Source organism: Vanacampus margaritifer, chromosome 12, assembly GCF_051991255.1.
Source record: "Vanacampus margaritifer isolate UIUO_Vmar chromosome 12, RoL_Vmar_1.0, whole genome shotgun sequence".
Taxonomy (NCBI): domain Eukaryota; kingdom Metazoa; phylum Chordata; class Actinopteri; order Syngnathiformes; family Syngnathidae; genus Vanacampus; species Vanacampus margaritifer.
In genome coordinates, this window is record NC_135443.1 from 21,603,830 (window position 1) to 21,617,396 (window position 13,567).

General features: G+C 39.4%; 1 protein-coding gene across 2 annotated transcripts in view; it reads left to right on the plus strand.

Moving 5' to 3' along the window:
* The first annotated feature begins 30 nt into the window (after positions 1-30).
* Positions 31-13,567, plus strand: part of pank1a (pantothenate kinase 1a) — a 37,866-nt gene continuing 24,329 nt past the window's right edge. The window contains exons 1-5 of one of the 2 annotated variants that reach the window (XM_077581296.1): positions 31-922; positions 10,445-10,591; positions 10,928-11,133; positions 11,571-11,824; positions 13,154-13,330. In XM_077581296.1, the coding sequence (XP_077437422.1) occupies positions 652-922; positions 10,445-10,591; positions 10,928-11,133; positions 11,571-11,824; positions 13,154-13,330 (1,055 nt within the window). In that variant the 5' untranslated portion in view covers positions 31-651. Of the gene's footprint in view, positions 923-963; positions 1,492-10,444; positions 10,592-10,927; positions 11,134-11,570; positions 11,825-13,153; positions 13,331-13,567 lie in introns of those variants that run through there. The other variant, XM_077581297.1, reaches the window with a different exon arrangement.

Below are 13,567 nucleotides of genomic sequence, written 5' to 3' on the forward strand. Positions count from 1 at the left end.
CATCAGACCGGTCGGGTATGTAGAGGGGAGGGGGCGCACTGCACGCCGCACAGGGAATGACAGCGGCTCTTATAAATAAAGCCCCCCGCAGCTGTACACTCCCTGCCTGCCAGTCTGTCTGCTGCCTGCGTGGGCAAATGTATCCCCATTTGTAAAGTGGACGCAAAGTGGTCTCGTTGGTATGCTTTGATACGGTTGGAAGAAGAAACCGGTCCAAGGAGGTGAACGGGTTTTTTTCGCGGCCTCGCTCGGTGACGTCGAAGACAACGCGGAGGTCGGTCTGTCTGTCGGTCGCCGGGTTTTCGTCGTGTTAAATGTAGGGAAATGACCGCGAGTGACCTCGAAGACACTGTTGTGTTTTGGGCAGCAACACCATAGCGTTTTATCTTTTAAAAAAAAAATGCAGCCGCGATAAAGGCGTTCGCCCGCCAGGAGGGGGTTCGGTTCGGCTAATTTGCTAGGCTGTCACTACGGGGCTACAGTGAGTTGGCTAAAGCTACTTTAGCTCTCGCATTAGCTTCGCCCTATCTCAGTTGCTAACGCAAAGCTAGGCTAATTTAGTCTTTGCCGCTAGCCTCCCGGCACCCGTAGATGCTACAGCGAAACTAGTTTCTCTCCGGCGGCTCGCTTCACCCGTATAGAGGCTCGGCGATGGATGAAGGAAAGTCAATGGTGGACAAAAAGGGGGCGTCGGGACCCTTTCGCACCAACTACGGCCCGAGTCAGAGGAGCTACAATGGGCACATCAATGGCTGTGGTTCCAACAGCGGCACGCTCACTTCGGCAAATGCACCCACCAGCAGCGGCCAGTACGAGAACAATCGCCATCTGCACCGAGGGGAGGACGTGGAGTGCAACGGCTCGCCGGCCAAGAAGAGCAGGCTACGGAGGAGGACCGAGTCGACGAGGCGGCACAGACCACGTAAGTGTGGGCCACACTTGGAAGGGAATTTTTACGGGTGCACAAAGTGAATGAACTCAGGGTTTTTACATTACGATGCCTTACTTTGTCATTCATTAAAGCGAAAATAATTTTGAAGAATGTACAAAAGTGCTGTGGTTGAACATTTATAGCTTCCATCTGCTAGTCTGTAGTCTGTCGGTACTTTTTGCCGAGTCCTCAATGTTTATATACCACCAGCTGCGTTAGCCACATTCTGATTGGTCGTCACCCGGCGGTGGAAAAGCTCCTGATAAGTGGGCTCGGCTTGGGGAGACCAATCAGCGCTCGACTCTTGTCTCCAGGCTAGCGTGTGAATGGGACGAGGCCACGCCCCCTTATTTACCCAATGTTCCATGGCTTCGTGAGTGAAAAATTACCCAGTTGAAAACTTTGTGAGGGTTTTATTAGTGCAGAATATTGAAAAGTACCAGAGGGGGCTTCAGACTGGCATGTTTTGCAGTTTTAGTACACTTCCGTGATAGTTCTTTTATTTCAATGGTGACTGGTATTTTGACTGACTATGAAGCTGAGAAATCAAAAGAAACCTGGTAAGTTTGTTCATTTGTAGTATTATAGTATTTAGCCACATTTTAATATCTATTTTGTACTTGGTATTCCTCACATTTTTAATATTTAATGCAGCAATAATAATTTACAGGGTTTAAAGTCTCTCCAGTATGACGCTTGTTCGCATATCATTGAGACGAACAGAGGGCTTGTTGTTGTGACAAAACCAACCATTATTGTGCAGTCTGCAGAGATCTGCTGCACGTTTAGGGGCTTGGTGATAAGTGTAGACTGTCAACATTCCTAACTGAAAGGGGGCGGAGGTGGAGAGGGGGGACTGGGTGTGACTGTGTGCATAATTTTTGTGTTTCCACTTTCCAGGAAACTGTAGTCACTTGGCTATAGAATACAGTAACATCATTTCAGACAGCTCCCGATCACCAGATAATTTGCTCTGAAAGTTAGAGATAGTACCATTCTGGTTATTCGCACAAGTATTTACATGTGTTTTGTTTAATAATTCTCTTTTATAATGTGATCATTGCCTTGAAAAATACTTCTTTGTATGAGACATCTCTTGAAAGCCAAAAATAACTATTTTTGTCTTCTTCTTCTATTTTACACATAAGTTAGTTTGATCTGGTTTCACGTTAATCAGGCATGGCATTGGACCACATTCTGTCACTTCATCTGTTTGATGTTTTGAAGTTCGTGTCAAGCTTGGCACAAGTCAAATCATTTTTTAGGATAAGCAGTTCACCGATTGGATGAATGGACCTTTGAGCAAGTGTAGGAATATCCATCCATATATCCATTATCTGAACTGCTTATGAGTCAAATGATGGTCCTCGTTGAAGTATTCCAAAAATAATTCACACAAAACACAGGTTTTGTTCTTTAGTTTTTTACTCCTTCAACTTTTTCAAGATGTGCATAATCATTTTATGCAAGTGTAATTTAGTTTCCTTTTTTACCTTATGGTGATAATTGTTGTTTTTTGATTGGTTTGGGGAAATCATGTGTCTCTAATAAGTTGCTGTAAATACTACAACTTGGGGTGAGTAATAAATCTTTGGGGGGGGGGGGGGTCACAAATCAATTAGAAATCTGATTTATGGAGGGAGAAAAAAATCTGGATTTTTATTTTAAGAATAAGACCATATCAGCTAAACCCTTTTACAGCTAATGAATATTTTAAAATAATCTTTAAAAAGTATTTGTACTGAAGTTGAAGTGTAGGTGACATTCTGTCTCTGCTCAAATATGCACAAAACCAGAATCTTCCCATTGTACACACAGTGTACATCCTGGTGATAAATAATGACATTCTGATTATCATAACACGCGTTGACAAAATTAGCGATTAGCGATGAGCATGCATGAGAAAAAACAAGGTGTGACTGGCTGGCAAACATATCAAAGAACCGTCCCCCTTATGTAATAGTGGTAGCGGGGATACTGCTCGCAGACCACCCCATCTTTTATGGCCATGTTATCTTTGGATGAAGGCCAGTCAGCCATCCCGATGAACCCAAATACCACTGAGAGCTTTTTGGCAGGAATGTTTGCCACCTTGAGCGTGTGATTTTTAACCCCGTGTTTGTTTCCTGCTCCACATTAGAGCTTAAAAACATTTATTTTATCTCACAGCATCGGCCTTAGGGTATGCTCAAATGACCCAGTATAAAAGGGGAATCATTATTCCTTGACATTGTTTGAAAAGTCCATGAAATGACACAGTTAATACAATCTCTTCATACAAATTAGCAAACATGACTGACACTGCTGTAATTTGCATGCCAGGCCAGTAGTTAGAAACTAACCTACTGTACATTAGTTTTTATCTTTGCTTTGGGATTTTGTGTAAGTAATGAGACTGACATGAAAGTAGATGCATTAAAACGATGGAGAAGAGATATTAGCAAATGCTACTGTAACTCTGTGAGCCACCATTGCTGTTTTGGTTATGAAGTAGTGTGATTTGCCAAAAAACATACTAGGCCTACCTTGGTTCTAAGGTTGTGGTGCGGTTCACATTGGTACAGTAAAGCAAAAGACTGCAAAACACAATTTTCTTTTATGAAAACAGAAACCGATTTAATGATATTTAAAATGAAAAATACCAAGCTAGCAGTAAGTTATCCAATAAATGAAAGAAAATAAAGGAAGTACCTTTTTTTCATGTAAACTACTTAATATTTTATTTTTAGAAAAGTACAACATATTTTTATTGTCAACTAGGGATGTAACAATAACAGCAATATTGTGATATACGATATTAAAACTTCCACAATATATTGTCGTCGTCATGTCACGATATTAAAAGCAGCACATCTGTTAAAAAAGTCGCGTTGATTTCCATTTGTGCAGTTCTAGCACCCTCTGGTGGCTAGTTTTTTTTAGTGCAGTTTAATTTTCACAAGGCATGTTTTGGCCCTTGTGTGTTTAAAATCCACGCTAATGGTCAGATGAAGGGGAACGTAATATGCTTGTGAACCGAGTCAATATGTGGAGCAACTCAATGTGTGCTTGTATTAGCAAGTAAGTGCCTCAATATTAAGTGTTATTAGAGATTGTAGGTGTTTATATGCATTGCTGTGATGTACAAAAGCAAAATATTGTGTTTTTTTTTTAGCATGAGTTTATTTTTTGTTTTTTTTACAATATTGTAACCTTTTTTTGCATTGCCAACCTCGCCACAATATCGTGATAACTATTGTATTGTGACCTTCATATCGTGATAATATCGCATCGTGATTTTTGGATATCGTTACATCCCTATTATCTACTTGAGAAATGAACAATGCCCTTTAAAACTCATTGACAATGATGGTCAAAATTCGGACGTGAGATTGAGTCCGGGCTTCGGCCTTCTAGAGTGGAGTTTGCATGTTCTCCCCGTGCTTGCGTGGGTTTTCTCCGGGTACGCAGGTTTTTTTCCACATTCCAAAGACATGCATGGCAGGTTAATTGAACACTCCAAAATTGGCCATAGGTGTGATTGTGAGTGTGGATGGTTGTTTGTTTCTGTGTGCCCTGCGATTGGCTGGCAACCTGTTCAGAGTGTACCCCGCCTACTGCCAGAAGCCAGCTGGGATAGGCTCCAGCGCCCCCCCGCGACCCTTGTGAGGACAAGTGGTTAAGAAAAAGGATGGATGGATGTCAAAAATCATTAGCTTTAGCAATGATATCTCCTAACCGGAGACTTCACTGTGCCCAGTACACTTTTTTTGTAATTTGGATTGAAATACATAGTAGATATCTGGTGAGATTGTGGTTGTTCCAGTAATTTGATTATTTATTTTGACCAGTAACTCTTAAGAGAAACCAGTTCCCTAATGTGCCAAGTCAGAAGTGACTCGACAACTTGATTCACAAGTGTTTTACATTCAGAGTAGATGTTGCAGACTAACGGTAATAAAATAATAGTAAACCACTTAGTTGGCACTCAGACCCTTAAATTGGTTTGGATAGTAATGGACTACAACCTAATTTCCCAGTCTAATAAATGCTTGACATCCACTCTAATGTTTTAACTGTACAGACGCTCCCCAACTTACGAACGAGTTACGTTCCGAGCGATCGTTCGTAAGGTGAATTTGTTCGTAAGTTGCTTCAGTGCTATATTTTGTATTATAATTTATGTTTAAAGAGAATACGTACAGTACTGTACTACGTATGTTAGAGAGAGAGAGCGAGAGACACACACAGTATGTACATGTACATAATAAGATAAATAAAATGAAGTTTAACTTACTTTTGGAAGATGTACTCGATGCTTAAGGATTTGATGGAGGAGGAGGAAGAGGAGGATTTTATATCATGAGAGGTTCTTCGTCGTCGCTGGAATGGGCTTCAAAAGTTACTTCCTCCTCCGTAACTTCAATGTAGGAAGAAGTTGAGGGTCGCGGAGAAGAAGATGAGGGTTGATGAGTATCTTCCTTGGAGGATTTACTAGAAACTGGCCGAAAGAAGCGATCTAACTACGATTGCACAGTTTTCTTCTTTTTTCATCATAAATGAGGCGGTAGCACTGTATGGCATCATTCAATTGATTTGCAACCTTTGTGCACCATTCAATATTTGGGTCTTGCTGCTCAAAGAGTGCGATGGCTTTATCTATGAGCGACAGGCGTTTCTTCTTCTTCCTCCTCCTCGACACGTTGCTGAGCCTCCAATGCTGGGTGAGCTCTCACAGCGCCAAGCGTCGGTATTAGCGGCGGAAAGAAGCACTACAGTACTCGGAAAAAGGTGCGCAATAAAAAATCTAACTTACAGCATCTCTTTCCGAACATTTTTGGACATGCGCACAGACATGTTCGTATGTACCATTGTTCGTAACTCGAATGTTCATAAGTAGGGGAGCGTCTGTATTGTTTTATGAGTCAAATAGAACCTTGCACTTTGTCAACAAGACCTCCTGTAAAATGTACTCACAAGAAGCCTGAGTCAGTCGACTTGTTGTAAAACAATGCTGGTAGTTGTAATTAAAGGTGGTGCTTCTGTTTGTCCTTGATAACTGGAATCATTTTGAGTTTAGTGTGGTTTATTTGACAGAAACCTGCTTCACCTTCGATTCAAGGTGGGACACCCAGGAAATTGATGAATTATTTTGCTTGGTTTCGAAATAAGGCGCGACTGGTCAAGGTTCCAACAGTAAAAAAAAATTCAATGTATTCATACAGTTCAACGTCAACAAATCCTGAATCTAAATGTGACAAATACTCGTGTGTCACTTTAATCAAACCTCTTTGTTTCTTATCTCACACACACACACACACACACATGCATACACACACACACGCACGCACAGACTCATGTAAAAGATTAGATTAAAGGTTAGTCTGTTCTTTGGATTTGAAAAAGAAAAAGCCCAGTCATGCTAACAGGCTGATCAGTAAGCGTGGATATAACAGAGTGGTCAGCTATTATACAATACATACACACACGGACGTATACGTGCGCAAGCACTCACACATTCGCAGTACTTAAATCTACATGGACATAAACACCACCCATTCCCAAATCTTCCTTCTTGTCATGTTGACCCTTGACTGGATGACATGTGTGTGTTCAGGTGATAAGCATGACAAATCCGTTTTTGACTGTTACGTTGTGCAGTTGCTACTTGATTAACTCAACTATAAGCAAGCAACGCACTGTGCTAGATTTTAAACAAAAGAATAAATATGTTCATCACAGAATTAATGAATGTAATCTAATGATTTAATATTGAGGCTTTGTTCTCATAAAACTTTATTTTTTGTATAAGATCACTTATATATATATATATATATATATATATATATATATATATACAGTATATATAACTTTTATCGGTTGACTTTTTTTCTCCTAAAATTACAACTCTTTTGTTAAAACATTATATGGAAAAAAATTCAAAAAGTTTTTTTTCTTGTAATATTGTATTACGTATTTAACACTATGACTTTATCCGTGTATTACCGTGGACCCCCACATTGTCGCAACATTTTCATTTGCATATCTTCTGTATTTACGAATTTTCTTTTGAACCTAACTCCCTTTACTTACAGTATGACTTGTTTTATTTATTTATTTTAATACCAAAAATTTGAAATTCATTTAAAATGTTACCAGCCTCTTCCCAAAGTGCTTTGAGATGATATTTTGTGGTGGTTTACATTATAATTTTAGCAAATAAATATCACTTTTAGGATTGTGTAAATTATTTGCGGATTCTCGCTATTTGAGAATCCACTGTAGTGTTAACTTTTCTATTCCGTGTGACCCTAATGATCCTTCTGTATTTTAATAAAAAAGGAAACCCATGCCCGTTGCAAGGACTTAAAGCATAGTGCTTCTGATATAGATGTGATATCGTTTATCAAGTTTCAACATTATTGTTTGCTGTTGTGTTTTTCGGGAGGGGGAGCTCATGTTAACAGACCTGAGATCAGGTCAGTGGGTAAGAGGGTAGCAACACAAGACTCGAGGTGACCCAACTGGGTTAGGAAACGGGACACCGTTCATCCAGTGTTTGCGTCATGAGGAGCATGTATAACACGGTGTAAAGAAAATCTCTTGACTGCCCTAACCAGGCTATTGTGATAACATGGAAAGGGGGTTTACTGCAACTTTTTGCTACTAGCACTATAGTTCCTGCAACCAAAAATTATTCCAGTGGTCCAACATTGACATAAATCAGATTGATAAGTCTCTCAGTGTCATCAATCTGTTCTGTTTAGAGCTGCAGACCTAGCCTCAAAAGTCTTGAAAGTACTAATTCCAGCAAGGTCTTCCTTAGAACACAAGTTCACACCGTTTTAGACCCCAAGAGATTCTAGTTCTAATTCCTGGAACTTGTATATACCGGAACTAAAGGGCTCCAATCAGCGCTGCAGACCCTATCCCAAGGTTCCTGGATTTCTCTAAAGTACTCCCTCACTAGCAAGGTCATCCTTCGACCCTAACTTACACTGGTCCTCTGAAAGGTCCTCAGACTGGTAAAATTTTCACAGTCACCATTAGTGATGCACCGAATATTCAGCCACCGAAAATTTCCGGCCCAAAATGGCAAAAATGTGCATTTTCGGCATTCGACCGAAATAAAACTCAAGCTGAAAGAGAATGTTGTGGTGACGCAAGCAAAAAAAAAAAACGCAACACCAAACACGGGAGTGAGTGTCCACCTTGCTGCCTACAAATGCGTCATCCGCACCGCACCGCACGCATCCGTGCCCGCCGGTGCGAAGTACTGTACATTGGCTATAAATTGCAATTGCACTGCCAGAAAATGCTCAGTCGCCCACCCTGTGTTTGGTGTTTAATGTACTTTCACCAACATGTCTCTGATGTCTTTGGTGTGCACACATTTCAATTTATATTGTGCTTTGTTAAAACGCCTGTGCTAAATAGGCCTAACTATTTTTATAATAATATTATAATTGAATTAATTATAATAAATGGAATGATAATAAAAAATTGGCATTATTTTTTTTTTGGCGTTTCGGTTTTCGTCCGAGCATTTCTCGTTTTTGTTTTTGGCCCAAAATTTTAATTTCGGTGCATTTCTAGTCACCATACTGCCTAAAATTCCTTTAACTTTTTATATCTTGGTGATTGTAGTTCCTAAAAGGGCCCTAATCGAAGTTGTTGACCCCAGCTCAAAGGTTACATCTCAAAATTACCCTCCTAGCAGGGTCGATAAATGACCAAAGAACTAAATTTAGACAGAAGTTGGCACAATGGCCCTCCAAAGGTTCCAAGGTTCATGGTTCAATGGTCTTTGGCCTCTGAATGCTGCTGTTTTTTTTCCTTACCTGCACGTGAATTCAGATCTATTTTATTACACTACTGCATCATTGTAGTGAACACGTGCTTTCACTAGCAGGCACATAAGCTTTGCATTGTTCTGAAACAGACACCAATTGCTGGAAATGTCATCACAACATTGATTCATACCACAGAAATGAGGCTCCACTCGACCTTGAGTAACCCCCCCCCACCCGTGCCAGTCAGCTTGTTGTCATGTCTGTTTGTTCCAAGTGAGCCGTCTGCGGGCTCACCACACCTGAGCAACATGGCTCCTGTCACTTCTAAAAAATAGCAGCTCACCAATGAAGGACAGGGAGAATTTATTAAATAATTTTGCAAATATATGTGAAAGCAAGAAGATACACTGTGGTCTATTCCTTTGTTGCTGTAAAAACTTCCACTCATCCGAAGAGTTTTTTCCATCCCACAATCTCATAAGATTAGGATTCCCCTTTTAATAGTATGCTTTTCCTCAAAGAACTACATATTTTTTTCTCACTTTATTACAGTATTGTACCTTGATTCTGGGGTGCAAAGAGAATAAAGACATACAGTAGTATTATGAGGGGGGAAATTGTCATCTTTGAAAAATAAATGAATAATTTTATGGGGGGGGGGGTAAATTATAATAATAAATCTTTGGAGAATTAAGTCAGAATATTAAGAGAAAAAAGATAATTATATAAAATAATAATTTTGCAAGAATAAAGTCAAGACAACATTGAGGGAACACATAAGTTTGTGACTTGTGATAAAGTCATAATTATATGTGCAAAAAGGTTGTAATCTTATGAGTATCAAGACTCGTTTTAATGGGGGGGAAATCTTAATATTATATGGACAGAAACCAACATTTTAAGGGAGGAGAAAATCTATATTTTATAAAAATAAAGTTTGAATATTATGAGAAGAAAGTTGTGATATTACATGAATATGGAAATAATTCTATGATAATGGAGTGACAGTCCTAATAGAAAAAAACATTGTCTAAATCTTATTTTTGTGAGGATGAAGATGTAATAATTATATGGAAAGTGATATCATAAAAATGAAGTCATAACTTTATTCTAATAAAATTACAGATCCATTCACATACAATAAAACCAAAATCTAGATTGTACTTTTATTTCTGCAAAACTATGGTTCTCAAAAATGGATTCAATTAATATAAAATTGTCAGTGCTCTCACACAATTTTTTTTGTCTCGTTAAAATTGTAAATTTAAATGTCAAGATGAACAAGTTAGCCCTGATTGATTGATTAATTGATTGTTGTTGTTTTTTTAATTAAGTATCCCAATACTTAATTTCACCATTATTCCAAGATTATGAACAAAACATACTGTGCGAACATTGTTCCCCGGTATACCAGTGTCTGAAATTACAATAACATGAAGAACAAAAACATGAATAAGGTGATAAAATGGAGAGCAAATTGTGAAGATATTGGAAAGAAGAACAGAGAAGTGTGAAAACGACTTTGAGGTGGCGATGAAAATGGAGGATGATTGATAGCGATTTGGGAGGGTGTCTGTTTCCATGGCAACCCGTGTTCTCGCCAACCCGACGAGCAGGTTGTGCTCTTTTTACCCACCTACACCGCCCTTGGTAGGCTATATGATAACCTATTGTTATACAATAGCCTTTTGTTATGGTTGCGCGAAAAAGAAATGACGCATCCTCCTTTGTCTCCCGGTAGCGTTCCCATGGTTCGGGATGGACATCGGCGGCACGCTGGTCAAACTGGTCTATTTCGAGCCGGTGGACATCACGGCGGAAGAAGAGCAGGAGGAGGTGGAGAACCTCAAGTCCATCCGCAAATACCTTACCTCAAACGTGGCCTATGGTAAACAAAAAAAAAATAATTGAGTGCACCGACTATACCTATACTGTGCAGTCAACCCCTGTCAACGACCTGCCTTGAAGAGCAATAATTTGCCAATAGTAGACACCTTCAATATAGAAACCATCTGTAAAACATTTTTTTAGTTTCAATTCACCCACATGTTTAAAAACACATTTAATTAAAAAAAAAAAATCTGACATAAGCTTATTTAAATGCCTGATTAAAAGTATTCCTTAGCACCTGTTTTCACTTTTTCGCTGTTAAGAAATAGTCAAGAGACAATCATATGTGTACGTGATTGAGATGGAACATGTAAGACCACATCTTCTTTGCTAGGCAAGACGGGCGTGCGCGACGTCCACCTGGAGTTGCGCAACCTGACCATGTGCGGCCGCACGGGCAACTTGCACTTCATCCGCTTCCCCACGCAGGCAATGCCTCGCTTCATCCAGATGGGCCGCGATAAAAACTTTTCCAGTCTGCACACCACGCTCTGCGCCACCGGCGGCGGTGCTTACAAGTTCGAGGACGACTTCCGTGCTGTAAGTGTTACCATATACATGCCACATCTTTTAGTACTGTGGATCCCAGTGGGGGAGAGGGAATAGGGCAGCTTGTGAATAGCGAAAATCAATGGGAAAAATAAATGGTGGAGAAAAAGTTAAACGCACAAAATTCTTCAAAAAATGTTGATAAACATTTGAAATAAAAATAAAAAAACTCCCACAAAGCAAAATAACACAAAAATATTGATAAAAAAAAAAAAAAGTGAATCTGCGGGTGCCGAAACAGTGAATATTCCGGCATCCACTGTATTTGTTTAACTTTACAACAGAAAGAGAGATTTAAGCTAGTTTTTTGGGGTGCTGGGAGTGTATGAATTATGAATATCATGCTGCTAGAGGACGCTATTTTCTCCCTTTCCATCAATGGAAATGCCGTCCTCCGCAACCCTAACGCTATCCCGCATGTTGTCCAGATGGCCGAGCTGGAGCTGCTGAAGCTGGACGAGCTGGACTGCCTGATCCGCGGGCTGCTGTTTATGGACCGGTTGGGCTTCAACGGCCACCCTGAGTGCTACTACTTCCACAACCCCTCGGACACGCAGAGCTGCATCAAACAGCAGTGCACGCTGGACAACCCTTTTCCCATGCTGCTGGTCAACATCGGCTCCGGCGTCTCCATCCTGGCCGTCTACTCCGAGGATGACTACAAGCGCGTCACCGGGACCAGGTTGGTGCCTTTGATTTTGGCAATATATTAGCATCACTACAATGCAATGATTGTCCAAAAGCGTCCTCTGGTGGTATACCGCTTAAATAAAAATATAATTGAAAATGCATTTGAAACACAAATCAAATCATACATTTAAAAAATTAAATAATAATAAAATAATTAGCCCAAATATTGCTACTTTTTCAAATGAAATATTATAAACGATATCCTCAATTATGGTCATATTATATTTATTAAGTTACACATTTATATAGTATTAGTATTATTTTGAATTATAGTTCAGTATTGATGTATTTTATATTGTGTAATCAAGATGTGCGCAAAGAACACCTGAAAACAACTTTGAGATAAAAAATAATAAGGTTTCCCCTTCACTGTCAAATGAATGACTGACAAAGATGCTTTGTCATGAAGAAAACATGTTGAAGGTGAACATGGTTAACATATTTACATGGCTCATCTTTATGTAATATCTCCTTGCATTACGCAATAGAAGATTAGAGAAGTCGTTTTATGACACATGGAAAGTTTTACCACATTACTTACATGATATCGGCCCCTCTTGTTCTGTCATCACATACATTTTTTCTGTCATATTTACAAGTGTAATTGAAGTAATTGTTATAATAATTTTGGTTAGGCAAGTTCTTGGTGACACAAAAGAGAAAAACACTCCCATTTGTCACTATCCCTGAGGTGAGGTGTGGTCAAGTTTATTTGAATTAATTTGAATATTGATTTGTAGGTATAGGTACCTTGCCTATTTTTTTTCTTCAATATGTATTCCCTTAATCACTATCTAGTGTGGCATTTGGATTGTTTTATATTGTGTATTGTGCTTAAAAATAGTTATCTGAATTATTATATACAACTACATGAATGTATAATATTATAATGTAATATGTGTATTTCTTTTTTAATTATGTTGGATTTTTTTCCCTCTTTGGGGTGGTTGTATGTATTTTTATTTTATTTATTTGAATGTATCAAATGTTGTAGTTATAAATTAAAACAAAAAAGATAAATAAAAACCCCAAACAAAGAATAAAAAAGGACAATGGAGCTCCTCTATTCGCAGGGCGATGGGGACCAACATTGACCCCACATAGTGCAAATCCATAAATAAATGAAGCAAAAAATACAAACCATTTTAATTGCAAATAAGCAGCACAATGCAAATAAGTGGGGGAAAGGCTCCAAAAAAACTGAATATACAAGGGGTCCATTGGATATAAATAATATTGGTTGGATGAATGCAATAAATGGCAATTATTTCTGTAATTCTAAATATATTTTATTCATATTAAGCATTCTTTCCCCCCCAAGTTTGGGAGGTGGTACATTCCTCGGTCTTTGCTGCCTGCTGACGGGCTGTGAGACGTTCGAGGAAGCTCTGGAAATGGCGAGTAAGGGCGACTCCACCAACGTGGACAAACTTGTCAAGGACATCTACGGCGGCGACTACGAGCGCTTCGGCCTGCAGGGCTCGGCTGTGGCGTCCAGGTGAGTGAGTGCAACTGGCACCAATTTTCCCATAATGCATCTGAGCAAACATGCGGAAACAATCCAGTGTTTTTAAATCCCTAAATAGTAGGTGTGTAAATCTCTCCAATCAAGACGATTCGATACGCATCTCGATACGTCGGGTGCGATCCGATACAAGGACGGTTAGATTTTAAAATGGAACGATTCGGTTCGGTTCTACTCAGTAGGATTACGATTCGGTGTTGTAACTACTAA